The sequence below is a fragment of the Oncorhynchus clarkii genome, chromosome 23 (assembly GCF_045791955.1).
Source record: "Oncorhynchus clarkii lewisi isolate Uvic-CL-2024 chromosome 23, UVic_Ocla_1.0, whole genome shotgun sequence".
Classification (NCBI taxonomy): domain Eukaryota; kingdom Metazoa; phylum Chordata; class Actinopteri; order Salmoniformes; family Salmonidae; genus Oncorhynchus; species Oncorhynchus clarkii.
Genome location: NC_092169.1, coordinates 57,705,021 through 57,718,875, shown reverse-complemented (window position 1 = coordinate 57,718,875; position 13,855 = coordinate 57,705,021). Strand labels below are relative to the sequence as shown.

The window sequence follows — 13,855 nt, the reverse complement described above, 5'->3', positions numbered from 1 at the left end:
CAGGATACAACAGGTGTGAAACTGTACAGTGCAGCTTAGCCTGGTCCCAGATCTGTTCGCCACCACGTGCTCAGGATACAACAGGTGTGAAACTGTACAGTGCAGCTTAGCCTGGTCCCAGATCTGTTCGCCACCACGTGCTCAGGATACAACAGGTGTGAAACTGTACAGTGCAGCTTAGCCTGGTCCCAGATCTGTTCGCCACCACGTGCTCAGGATACAACAGGTGTGAAACTGTACAGTGCAGCTTAGCCTGGTCCCAGATCTGTTTGTGCTGGGGTCGTCCTACGGTCGTTGTCAGATCTGTTTGTGCTGGGGTCGTCCTACGGTCGTTGTCAGATCTGTTTGTGCTGGGGTCGTCCTACGGTCGTTGTCAGATCTGTTTGTGCTGGGGTCGTCCTACGGTCGTTGTCAGATCTGTTTGTGCTGGGGTCGTCCTACGGTCGTTGTCAGATCTGTTTGTGCTGGGGTCGTCCTACGGTCGTTGTCAGATCTGTTTGTGCTGGGGTCGTCCTACGGTCGTTGTCAGATCTGTTTGTGCTGGGGTCGTCCTACGGTCGTTGTCAGATCTGTTTGTGCCGGGGTCGTGCTACGGTCGTTGTCAGATCTGTTTGTGCCGGGGTCGTGCTACGGTCGTTGTCAGATCTGTTTGTGCTGGGGTCGTCCTACGGTCGTTGTCAGATCTGTTTGTGCTGGGGTCGTCCTACGGTCGTTGTCAGATCTGTTTGTGCTGGGGTCGTCCTACGGTCGATGTCAGATCTGTTTGTGCTGGGGTCGTCCTACGGTCGTTGTCAGATCTGTTTGTGCTGGGGTCGTCCTACGGTCGTTGTCACAAACAGATCTGGGATCAGCCTAGTATTACTGACTGACTGACTGGCTGACTGACTGGCTGACTGGCTGGCTGACGGACTGGCTGGCTGGCTGGCTGGCTGACTGGCTGGCTGATGGACTGACTGGCTGGCTGGCTGACTGGCTGGCTGACGGACTGGCTGGCTGGCTGGCTGGCTGACTTACTGGCTGGCTGACGGACTGGCTGGCTGGCTGTGACTGAGTGTGACTGACTGACTGTGGTGTGTTCTGTTTTGTTTTCAGTCGTTGCCGTCTGGATATACCCAGGGGACATACCAGGAGGCCAACAAAGAAGACAACAGAGAAAAGAACAGATATCCCAACATCCTTCCATGTGAGGAGCTCCATCTCATTCTCTCTATATCATTAACTAGTGATATCCCAACATCCTTCCATGTGAGGGCTCCATCTCATTCTCTCTACATGTATATCATTAACTAGTGATATCCCAACATCCTTCCATGTGAGGGCTCCATCTCATTCTCTCTACATGTATATCATTAACTAGTGATATCCCAACATCCTTCCATGTGAGGGCTCCATCTCATTCTCTCTATATCATTAACTAGTGATATCCCAACATCCTTCCATGTGAGGAGCTCCATCTCATTCTCTCTACAACATTAACTAGTGATATCCCAACATCCTCCCATGTGAGGGCTCCATCTCATTCTCTCTATATTATTAACTAGTGATATCTCAACATCCTTCCATGTGAGGAGCTCCATCTCATTCTCTCTATATCATTAACTAGAGATATCCCAACATCCTCCCATGTGAGGAGCTCCATCTCATTCTCTCTACATCTATATCATTAACTAGTGTCAAAGAACAACTTGATAGTCATTTGGAGCCACATTTCCTGGGTCTGTATCTATTTGCAGAGCATAAGTCAAAAGTTATTTTGGCATCGGTCAGTGATGCGAGACTCGTTCCCTAGCGACATGTATTCACACAGCAGTAGATACAGATCCTCACAGATAGTCAACTCTTCTCGTTCTGCCTGCGCTTCCTTTTGACAGTTTCACTTCCTATTTGGTCTATTCTTTAATTAACCCTCGGTCCATTTTTATAGAAACTGAGACCAGGCTGAAATTTGTTCATCTTCACTCCCGACTTTTAGGATCTGTTCAATACAAAATAGAGATCAGGGAATAGAATAGAGATCAAGGAATAGAATAGAATAGAGATCGAATAGAGTAGAGATCAAGGAATAGAATAGAATAGAGATCGAATAGAATAGAGATCAAGGAATAGAATAGAATAGAGATCAAGGAATAGAATAGAGATCAAGGAATAGAATAGAATAGAGATCAAGGAATAGAATAGAATAGAGATCGAATAGAGTAGAGATCAAGGAATAGAATAGAATAGAGATCGAATAGAATAGAGATCAAGGAATAGAATAGAGTAGAATAGAATAGAGTAGAGATCAAGGAATAGAATAGAAAAGAGATCGAATAGAGTAGAGATCAAGGAATAGAATAGAATAGAGATCGAATAGAATAGAGATCAAGGAATAGAATAGAGTAGAATAGAATAGAATAGAGATCAAGGAATAGAATAGAATAGAGATCGAATAGAATAGAGATCAAGGAATAGAATAGAATAGAGATCGAATAGAATAGAGATCAATGAATAGAATAGAATAGAGATCAAGGAATAGAATAGAGATCAAGGAATAGAATAGAATAGAATAGAGATCAAGGAATAGAATAGAATAGAGATCAAGGAATAGAATAGAATAGAGATCAAGGAATAGAATAGAATAGAGATCGAATAGAATAGAGATCAAGGAATAGAATAGAATAGAGATCGAATAGAGTAGAGATCAAGGAATAGAATAGAATAGAGATCGAATAGAATAGAGATCAAGGAATAGAATAGAATAGAGATCAAGGAATAGAATAGAATAGAGATCAAGGAATAGAATAGAATAGAGATCGAATAGAATAGAGATCAAGGAATAGAATAGAATAGAGATCAAATAGAGTAGAGATCAAGGAATAGAATAGAATAGAGATCGAATAGAATAGAATAGAGATCAAGGAATAGAATAGAGATCAAGGAATAGAATAGAGATCAAGGAATAGAATAGAATAGAGATCAAGGAATAGAATAGAATAGAGATCAAGGAATAGAATAGAATAGAGATCGAATAGAATAGAGATCAAGGAATAGAATAGAATAGAATAGAATAGAATAGAGATCAAGGAATAGAATAGAATAGAGATCAAGGAATAGAATAGAATAGAGATCAAGGAATAGAATAGAATAGAGATCAAGGAATAGAATAGAATAGAGATCGAATAGAATAGAGATCAAGGAATAGAATAGAATAGAGATCAAGGAATAGAATAGAATAGAGATCAAGGAATAGAATAGAATAGAGATCAAGGAATAGAATAGAATAGAGATCAAGGAATAGAATAGAATAGAGATCAAGGAATAGAATAGAGATCAAGGAATAGAATAGAGATCAAGGAATAGAATAGAATAGAGATCGAATAGAATAGAGATCAAGGAATAGAATAGAGATCAAGGAATAGAATAGAGATCAAGGAATAGAATAGAGATCAAGGAATAGAATAGAGATCAAGGAATAGAATAGAGATCAAGGAATAGAATAGAATAGAGATCAAGGAATAGAATAGAATAGAGATCAAGGAATAGAATAGAATAGAGATCAAGGAATAGAATAGAGATCAAGGAATAGAATAGAGATCAAGGAATAGAATAGAATAGAGATCAAGGAATAGAATAGAGATCAAGGAATAGAATAGAGATCAAGGAATAGAATAGAATAGAGATCGAATAGAATAGAGATCAAGGAATAGAATAGAGATCAAGGAATAGAATAGAATAGAGATCAAGGAATAGAATAGAATAGAGATCGAATAGAATAGAGATCAAGGAATTGTCTTTACACCCGTTTTGACACCAGTTTTACCTACTGGAATTGTTGTCTGAAATGTTGTGAAGAAAAGCCCTAAAGTGTCCATGTGTTTTTAACAGATGACCATTCCAGGGTGGTGTTAACACAGCTAGATGGAAACCTCTGTTCAGACTACATCAACGCTTCCTATATCCATGTGAGTTGGGGATCTAGCTTTTAAAAAAATGTGTGTTCTTCTTCGGCCTAAATAAGGTTGGGATAATATATATATATATAATAATATTCATAATAAATCATATATGTTTCAACATATTACAGAATCTATCATGTTATTATTCCAAACCGAAACAAGACCAGTTTCCATTGTAATGTTATTAATTAACAGTGTTTTTATTGTCTTTGTTAGGGCTACACGGACAATAACAAATTTATCGCAGCACAAGGTAAATAAATCAATGTTTTTCTGCAGCAAATATTTAAATGAAAGTGTCGCGTGTGTTTTCCAAATGTAATAACACATTTTTTTTATTTTTTAATAAACATGGCTGCTGGTTCCGTAATGTCAACAAAGATGAATGGGTTAATGAGGTGATGGACTGTTGTGTTCCAGGTCCTAAACAAGACACGGTAGCAGACTTCTGGAGGATGATATGGGAACAGAAGACGGCAACTATTGTCATGCTGACCAACCTGAAAGAGAGGAAAGAGGTGATTGGTTACAAGACTTCCTGGCTTTTTCAGTGTCAACACTGTTACTTTCACTTTGAGTTTCTCTATAATGTTATACCAGCACTAGAAATACAGCAACTGTCTTCATTACACATTACTGCTACACTACTACACTGATACTAATACTATACTACTACTACACTAATACTATATTACTGCTACACGACTACACTGATACTAATACTATACTACTACTACACTAATACTATATTACTGCTACACTACTACACTGATACTAATACTATACTACTACTACACTAATACTATATTACTGCTACACTACTACACTGATACTAATACTATATTACTACTACACTAATACTATATTAGTACTACACTAATCCTATATTAGTACTACACTAATCCTATACTACTACTACTACTCTAATCCTATATTACTACTACACTGATACTAATACTATACTACTACCACACTAATACTATATTAGTACTACACTAATCCTATATTACTACTACACTAATCCTATATTAGTACTACACTAATCCTATACTACTACTACTACTCTAATCCTCTATTACTACTACACTGATACTAATACTATACTACTACTACACTAATACTATATTAGTACTACACTAATCCTATATTACTACTACAATAATCCTATATTACTACTACACTAATCCTATGTTACTACTACACAAATCCTATGTTACTATTACACTGATACTTATACTATATTACTACTACATTAATACTATATTACTACTACACTGATACCAATACTATATTACTACTACACTCATCCTATATTACTACTACACTCATCCTATGTTACTACTACACTAACACATTGCTGCTACACTTGTTTGAGTGCCCTCAAGCCTTTGAAGTCAAGCCATCCATTTCCACTTCACAATCTCTCCTTAAACAGACGAGGTCATCTGTCTCCATGTGTACTTTCCCCTGTGAGCAGTCCCAAGGAGCTTTACCCTGGAGAGAGAGAGAGAGAGAGGGAGAGAGAGAGAGAGAGAGAGAGCTAACCTTGCAGAGATCAATAAAAACAGGAAAGAAAGGAGATTAAAATCAGCTTTTGTGCTGCTCGGAATCGATGATTAAATAATGGCTAATAAAGCCCTCTAAGTCTTTATCATAATTAGTCAGCAAACTCTCTTTAAGTGGTTTTAAACGGGCTAATTCTGATTGACTGGCTGGCTGGCTGGCAGATTAAGCCCTCACATTCTCTACTGCACTCAGTGTCTTACCAGTCACCTTTAGGATGGTGATGCATTCAATGCCACCCTCCTATACCCCTACAAATCCAGAATAGTCCTAGTAAGCAAAACGATGTTGAAAAGACGTTTAAAATATAGTATTTTCCAGACGTTGAAGTTAGGTTCATTTAGGTTCTGATTTGGTTCGGTCTGGAGCAGACTTGATTTGGTCCAAACATAGACGTCTATGATTGGCTCAGATTTGGTCCAATCAATGCTGGTCCAATCAAGGCTGGCCCTACCGCATCAAACCTGAGCCAAATACAAAGGTTTATGATTTGGTTCAAGGCCGGTCTGGACCCCAAAAAAACGACGCCTGGACAGGACCGAAAAGAGAAGACTTCCAAATGACGTTGGCGTCTGTCTGTGCTTACTGGGATGTAGCCTACAGTGTCAGCCCGCAATGGAATTGTATGAATGTCCATCTCTGTGGTAGGCCTACCATTTTTATAAAACAGGCAATTACATAGGCTTTATTAGTCCAGAATCACGTGACTAATCAATGTGGCTATTTTTAGCTCTGAATATCAGCTACCCAACTTTTAATCCGGTGTTATCCTGAGCCTATTGGCAATGTGTTTACACAGTCTCCATGCTAGCATACCACTTAGAATGACCTGTAAACATGCAGTCTTCATGCTAGCATAGCACTTAGAATGACCTGTAGACATGCAGTCTTCATGCTAGCATACCACTTAGAATGACCTGTAAACATGCAGTCTTCATGCTAGCATAGCACTTAGAATGACCTGTAAGCATGCAGTCTCTATGCTAGCATAGCACTTAGAATGACCTGTAAACATGCAGTCTCTATGCTAGCATACCACTTAGAATGACCTGTAAAACATGCAGTCTCCATGCTAGCATAGCACTTAGAATGACCTGTAAACATGCAGTCTCCATGCTAGCCTACCACTTAGAAATGCACAGCCGATTATTTGTTTCATACCGTGTTGGGGTCAATTATATATATATGTATTCCTGTCAATTCAGTAAATAAACAGAAATTCCAATTCCAATTCTCTTCAATGCTTTTCAAAAAGGAAACTGTATCATTGACGTTGGAATTTGGTTATTTATACTTTCTGAATGAACTGGAATTAAAATGGAACTGACTCCAACCCTGTTCTATACTAAGTCAGGGTGCTAGTATAGACATTGGAACATTCTCTATGATTAAAACCTGCGTGTCCTGCGGTGACTCATTTGCTTCCCTGTTTGTGTGTGTTTCCAAACCACTAGGACAAGTGTTACCAGTACTGGCCAGACCAGGGCTGTTGGACCTATGGTAATGTCCGGGTGGCTGTGGAAGACGTCACTGTGTTGGTGGACTACACCATACGGAAGTTCTGCATACAATATGTACGTTATTATTAGATGGTAATCATGTGGGTCCTTTAGATTATAACAGTACTGTAGGTTTGGTTGGGAATCTAAGTGCTTGCCTGTCCTATACTTATTCACTTGTAGTATACTAAAGTACCATACTTATTCACTTGTAGTATACTAAAGTACTATACTTGTTCACTTGTAGTATACTAAAGTACTATATTTATTCACTTGTAGTATACTAAAGTACTATATTTATTCACTTGTAGTATACTAAAGTACTACACTTATTCACTTGTAGTATACTAAAGTACTATACTTGTTCACTTGTAGTATACTAAAGTACTATATTTATTCACTTGTAGTATACTAAAGTACTATATTTATTCACTTGTAGTATACTAACGTCCTATACTTATTCACTTGTAGTATACTAAAGTACTATACTTGTTCACTTGTAGTATACTAAAGTACTATACTTGTTCACTTGTAGTATACTAAAGTACTATACTTGTTCACTTGTAGTATACTAAAGTACTATACTTGTTCACTTGTAGTATACTAAAGTACTATACTTGTTCACTTGTAGTATACTAACGTCCTATACTTATTCACTTGTAGTATACTAAAGTACTATATTTATTCACTTGTAGTATACTAAAGTACTACACTTATTCACTTGTAGTATACTAAAGTACTATACTTGTTCACTTGTAGTATACTAAATTGATACTAAAAGGTATTTGACTGTAAATATGTAGTCTACAGAGCTCTACAACACTGATGGACATAGAAACTTAAAAGATGTGCTGTAAACTGTGTGTGTTTTTTGTGTCGTGTGAATAGAGTAGACTACAGATGTAGGATCATAATTTGAGCGTTTGTAATTTCCACTTTGATATTTTAGACTTGAATTGCCCAAACGAAAAATGTATCAACCCTTACAAAAATGTCCTTTAATTATAATCTACATAATACATACATCATTTGGCTGTCCTCATAGGAGAACCCTTTGAAGAATCCTTTTGGGTTTCAGGTAGAACCCTTTTGGGTTCCATGCAGAACCCTTTTTGGTTTCAGGGAGAACCCTTTTGGGTTCCATGCAGAACCCTTTTTGGTTTCAGGTAGAACCCTTTTGGGTTCCATGCAGAACCCTTTTTGGTTTCAGGTAGAACCCTTTTGGGTTCCATGCAGAACCCTTTCCACAGAGGTAGTATCTGGTTCATAGTAATGACTCTATAGTAATGTAGTATCTTGTTTATAGTAATGACTCTATGTAGTATCTGGTTTATAGTAATGACTCTATGTAGTATCTGCTGTAGTAATGACTCTATGTAGTATATGGTTTATAGTAATGACTCTATGTAGTATCTGGATAGTAATGACTCTATGTAGTATCAGGTATAGTAATGACTCTACGTAGTATCTGATTATAGTAATGACTCTACTTAGTATCTTGTTTATAGTAATGACTCTGTGGAGTATCTGGTTTATAGTAATGACTCTATGTAGTATCTGCTGTAGTAATGACTCTATGTAGTATATGGTTTATAGTAATGACTCTATGTAGTATCTGGATAGTAATGACTCTATGTAGTATCAGGTATAGTAATGACTCTACGTAGTATCTGATTATAGTAATGACTCTACGTAGTATCAGGTATAGTAATGACTCTGTATGTCTGCTCTGTGTGTCGTCTCCTGTAGCAGGCCAGCGACGGCACCAAGCCCTCCAGGCTGGTCACCCAGCTCCACTTCACCAGCTGGCCTGATTTTGGGGTGCCCTTTTCCCCCATCGGCATGCTCAAGTTCCTCAAGAAAGTCAAGACGGTCAACTCCTCCTTCGCTGGGCCCATCGTGGTTCACTGCAGGTACTTTATACTGGGGATGTAGTCTTTTAGGCACATTTCAACTGTTGTACTGGACATAGTAACCTGAAGGTTTCTTCCCCACCTGTCTTTAGGGAGAGAGAGAGAGAGAGATCTAACTGTCATGCTATAGATAGTTGACTCCTTGGCCTTCTCTGTCCTTTGTCTCGGCAGTGCTGGTGTGGGAAGGACAGGGACCTTCATTGTGATTGACGGCGTGATTGACATGATGCACCAAGAGCAGAAGATTGACGTCTTTGGTTTTGTGTCCAAGATAAGAGACCAGCGCTCACAGCTTGTACAGACAGACGTGAGTTGGCTCAAAACAACAGGGTCACAACACTATTTCATGCAATGCATCAGTCTATGTTTCTCTTAGTACTAGGACTAGCAACTGTCCAAAAGTAAGCATTGTCCGTCCTGCTACTACAGTGTTCTAAATATGTATTTGTAATGTAAACTAGAAAATAATAGAGTTCCAAGAATATATCCCTGTGGAACACCACACTTGATCTCATCTGATTCATCTTCTTCTTCTCCTTCTTCTTCTCCTTCTCCTTCTTCTTCTCCTTCTTCTTCTACTTCTTCTCCTTGTTCTTTTTCTTCTTCTGCTTCTTCTTCTTCTCCTTCTCCTTCTTCTTCTTCTTCTTCTCCTTCTCCTTCTTCTTCTACTTCTTCTCCTTGTTCTTTTTCTTCTTCTCCTTCTTCTTCTTCTGCTTCTTTGGCCTCTTCTTCAGTTACTCCTTCTTCTACTTCTTCTCCTTCTTCTCCTTCATCTTCTCCTCCTTCTTCTTCTCCTTCTCCTTCTTCTGCTTCTCCTTCTCTTTCTTCTTCTTCTCCTTCTTCTTCTTCTGCTTCTCCTTCTTCTTCTCCTTCATCTTCTCCTCCTTCGTCAGCTTCTTCAGCTTCTTCCTTTGGAAGCAATTATCAAAGTGTATGGACTTTCATTCCTATTGTTCTAGTGCTCTAAAATCAGTTTTTCTTCCTCTGTGGCTTCCAGATTCAGTACTCGTTCATCTACCAGGCCCTGTTGGAATACTACCTGTACGGAGACACAGAACTGGACGTGTCATCTCTGGAAGGACACTTGCACAAACTCCACAACACCCACGCCCCCTTCGACAGGGTCGGCCTGGAGGAAGAGTTCAAAGTGAGAGCCAGGGGTCCTCTCTTCTCTGACAGGGTTGTAGTTGATAAGATAGAGCCCTTTGCTACATGCAGCTTAGAATCCTTGAATGTCTGTGTATGCTTATAATAGTAATTGTGACATTGTGTATAAATTATTCGATATTAGTTTGCATTGCCCTTTTTTTTTGGGGGCCTCACCGAGTGGCGCAGCGGGTTGTGTCACAACCCGGCCGTGATCGAGTGTCCCTTAGGGCGGCGCACAATTGGCCCAGCGTTGTCCGGGTTAGGGGAGGGTTTTCGCCGGGGGGGGGGGGGGGGGGATTTGTTCTTTAACTGACCTGCCTAGTTAAATAAAGGTAACAAATATTAAGTCATCTATGTGTACATTTACACCCTGACACTTTCCTGCCCCCCCCCCCCCCCCCCCCCCCCCCCTTATCATCCAGAAACTGACCAACATGCGGATAATGAAGGAGAACATGAGGATGGGAAATCTCCCTGCCAACATGAAGAAGAACAGAGTGCTCCAGATTATTCCATGTAAGGAACGCCGGAAAAGTTACAACACAACAAACTGAATGAGATCTGTTTTCCGCCCAGAGTCCAGTAACTCTACATTACGTCATTCGGGGTATTCTTTAACTGGTGACAGATTGTGACCCACTGATTATATTGTGTTCATAACCCCCCCCCCCCCCCCCCCTTATTTAGAACGAAACAAGAGATATTATCAAATCCCTTATTCCCTTGGTTCGCTCACCTAAATTGCATTCGTGCAGAATTAACCAGGGAAATCCTTTGTATGTGTTATTTTGTCATATTTGGTATTCATATATTTAAACCTTGATGCATGGGACTGACATTGAGAGATCTTTTAGCCAGTCGTCTTGTTGTTTTATCTGATAAAACGCTCATTGTTTGTGCTGTTCTTTAGGTTGAGTGATGCGTTTTTTCATTGCCTGCTTCTCATCTTACAAATAGTGTTTGGGAAATGGATCTGGAGGAGACTTTTAGGGTGCATCTCAAACGGCACCCTATTCCCTATTTAGTGCACTACTTTTGACCAGGGTCTATAGGGTCTGTGGTCAAAAGTAGTGCACTATATAGGGAATAGGTTGCCATTTGAGACGCTGGCTTTTAGGCATCTAATATGGGCGATCTATTCATAAATCAACAGTGACGGCATCACAGATGATCCAATTCCTTCTACCCCTAATTAATCTGCTCTTTCCTCAGACCGTTCGATTGTAGGGCCGTTAAGGGCCGCACCTTTAGTGAGTTAAGATGTGTGTTGGTGTAATGGAAAGGGGGAAATTACAAGGACATTTATTTCCATGGCAGTTTCCTATAACGTCCACTAGGGGGCGACGTGAGTCCCTGTTACCATCTAGTAGACCCGCGCCTTGCTAGGGCGTCAGTCTCCAAGGATCGCCGGTTTAATCCCAGTGCTTGGAACTCATTTTGAAAATCATAATTTTTGACCCTATCCCAAACCTTAACCCTAACCTAAACCACCTTTTCATATTTGGTAGTCATATATTTTAAACCTTGATGCGTGGGACTGACATTGAGAGATATTTTAGCCAGTCGTCTTGTTGTTTTATCTGATAAAACGCTCATTGTTTGTGCTGTTCTTTAGGTTGAGTGATGCGTTTCTTTCATTGCCTGCCTCTCATCTTGTAAATAGTGTTTGGGAAATGAATCTGGAGGAGCGTTTTAGGCTGCATCGCAAATGACACCCTATTCACTATTTAGTGCACTACTATGGCACCCTATTCCCTATTTAGTGCACTACGTTTGACCAGGGTCTATAGGGCTCAGAATGAAGGCCTTCACTTTTTGCGTAGTTTGTCTGACAGCTAAAAAATATGGCCAAAAACAAAAGTGCCGCGTCATTAAAACGCCAACCCATGTCGTAATTCTGCAGTTACGATGAAGGGGGTCGGTTTTTATCTGGATATTGAGTTGTTATGCCATTGATATATTCTGTAGACACGGGCTTTGTAGTTATCACCCGTTTAATATGAATTTTAATCTTGAATTGTATTTTTCAGATGACTTCAACAGAGTGATTATGTCCATGAGAAGAGGCCAAGAGTTTACTGACTACATCAATGCGTCATTTATAGATGTAAGTAGACGTGAGGGACCTACTACATCAATGAGTAAACCTTACAGTACTCACTTCTACATCAATGAGTAAACCTTACAATACTCACTACTACATCAATGAGTAAACATTACAATACTCACTTCTACATCAATGAGTAAACATTACACTACTCACTACTACATCAATGAGTAAACATTACACTACTCACTACTACATCAATGAGTAAACATTACACTACTCACTACTACATCAATGAGTAAACATTACAATACTCACTACTACATCAATGAGTAAACATTACACTACTCACTACTACATCAATGAGTAAACATTACAATACTCACTACTACATCAATGAGTAAACATTACAATACTCACTACTACATCAATGAGTAAACATTACACTACTCACTACTACATCAATGAGTAAACATTATCACTACTACATCAATGAGTAAACATTATCACTACTACATCAATGAGTAAACATTACAATACTCACTACTACATCAATGAGTAAACATTATCACTACTACATCAATGCGTAAACATTATCACTACTACATCAATGAGTAAACATTACAATACTCACTACTACATCAATGAGTAAACATTATCACTACTCACTACTACATCAATGAGTAAACATTACAATACTCACTACTACATCAATGAGTAAACATTACAATACTCACTACTACATCAATGAGTAAACATTACAATACTCACTACTATATCAATGAGTAAACATTACAATACTCACTACTACATCAATGAGTAAACATTACAATACTCACTACTACATCAATGAGTAAACATTACAATACTCACTACTACATCAATGAGTAAACATTACAATACTCACTACTACATCAATGAGTAACATTACAATACTCACTACTACATCAATGAGTAAACATTACAATACTCACTACTACATCAATGAGTAAACATTACAATACTCACTACTACATCAATGAGTAAACATTACAATACTCACTACTACATCAATGAGTAAACATTACAATACTCACTACTACATCAATGAGTAAACATTACAATACTCACTACTACATCAATGAGTAAACATTACAAAACTCACTACTACATCAATGAGTAAACATTACAATACTCACTACTACATCAATGAGTAAACATTACAATACTCACTACTACATCAATGAGTAAACATTACAATACTCACTATTACATCAATGAGTAAACATTACACTACTCACTACTACATCAATGAGTAAACATTACACTACTCACTACTACATCAATGAGTAAACATTACACTACTCACTACTACATCAATGAGTAGACATTACAATACTCACTACTACATCAATGAGTAAACATTATCACTACTACATCAATGAGTAAACATTATCACTACTACATCAATGAGTAAATATTGATACGCTGCAATCAAGTTGTACCTGTCTGACATGGTGGTAATGCCTGTACTGTGTACTGTGGTGTACAGGAAGTTGTACCTGTCTGACATGGTGGTAATGCCTGTACTGTGGTGGACAGGGAGTTGTACCTGTCTGACATGGTGGTAATGCCTGTACTGTGTACTGTGGTGGACAGGGAGTTGTACCTGTCTGACATGGTGGTAATGCCTGTACTGTGTACTGTGGTGGACAGGGAGTTGTACCTGTCTGACATGGTGGTAATGCCTGTACTGTGTACTGTGGTGGA

The 13,855-nt window shown here is 38.9% G+C and overlaps 1 protein-coding gene across 14 annotated transcripts in view; it reads left to right on the top strand.

Annotated features, from left to right (window-relative positions):
- LOC139381124 (protein tyrosine phosphatase receptor type Ea) overlaps nucleotides 1–13,855 on the top strand; it is a 146,896-nt gene that overhangs the window by 108,437 nt on the left and 24,604 nt on the right. For 12 of the 14 annotated variants that reach the window (XM_071124432.1, XM_071124426.1, XM_071124425.1 and 9 more), the window contains 10 exons: nucleotides 1,093–1,183; nucleotides 3,865–3,941; nucleotides 4,152–4,188; nucleotides 4,356–4,453; nucleotides 6,953–7,072; nucleotides 8,747–8,910; nucleotides 9,082–9,217; nucleotides 9,908–10,057; nucleotides 10,482–10,575; nucleotides 12,090–12,166. In XM_071124432.1, coding sequence (XP_070980533.1) covers nucleotides 1,093–1,183; nucleotides 3,865–3,941; nucleotides 4,152–4,188; nucleotides 4,356–4,453; nucleotides 6,953–7,072; nucleotides 8,747–8,910; nucleotides 9,082–9,217; nucleotides 9,908–10,057; nucleotides 10,482–10,575; nucleotides 12,090–12,166 — 1,044 coding nt within the window. The remainder of the gene's footprint in view (nucleotides 1–1,092; nucleotides 1,184–3,864; nucleotides 3,942–4,151; nucleotides 4,189–4,355; nucleotides 4,454–6,952; nucleotides 7,073–8,746; nucleotides 8,911–9,081; nucleotides 9,218–9,907; nucleotides 10,058–10,481; nucleotides 10,576–12,089; nucleotides 12,167–13,855) is intronic. The other 2 variants (XM_071124429.1, XM_071124435.1) reach the window with 1 other exon arrangement.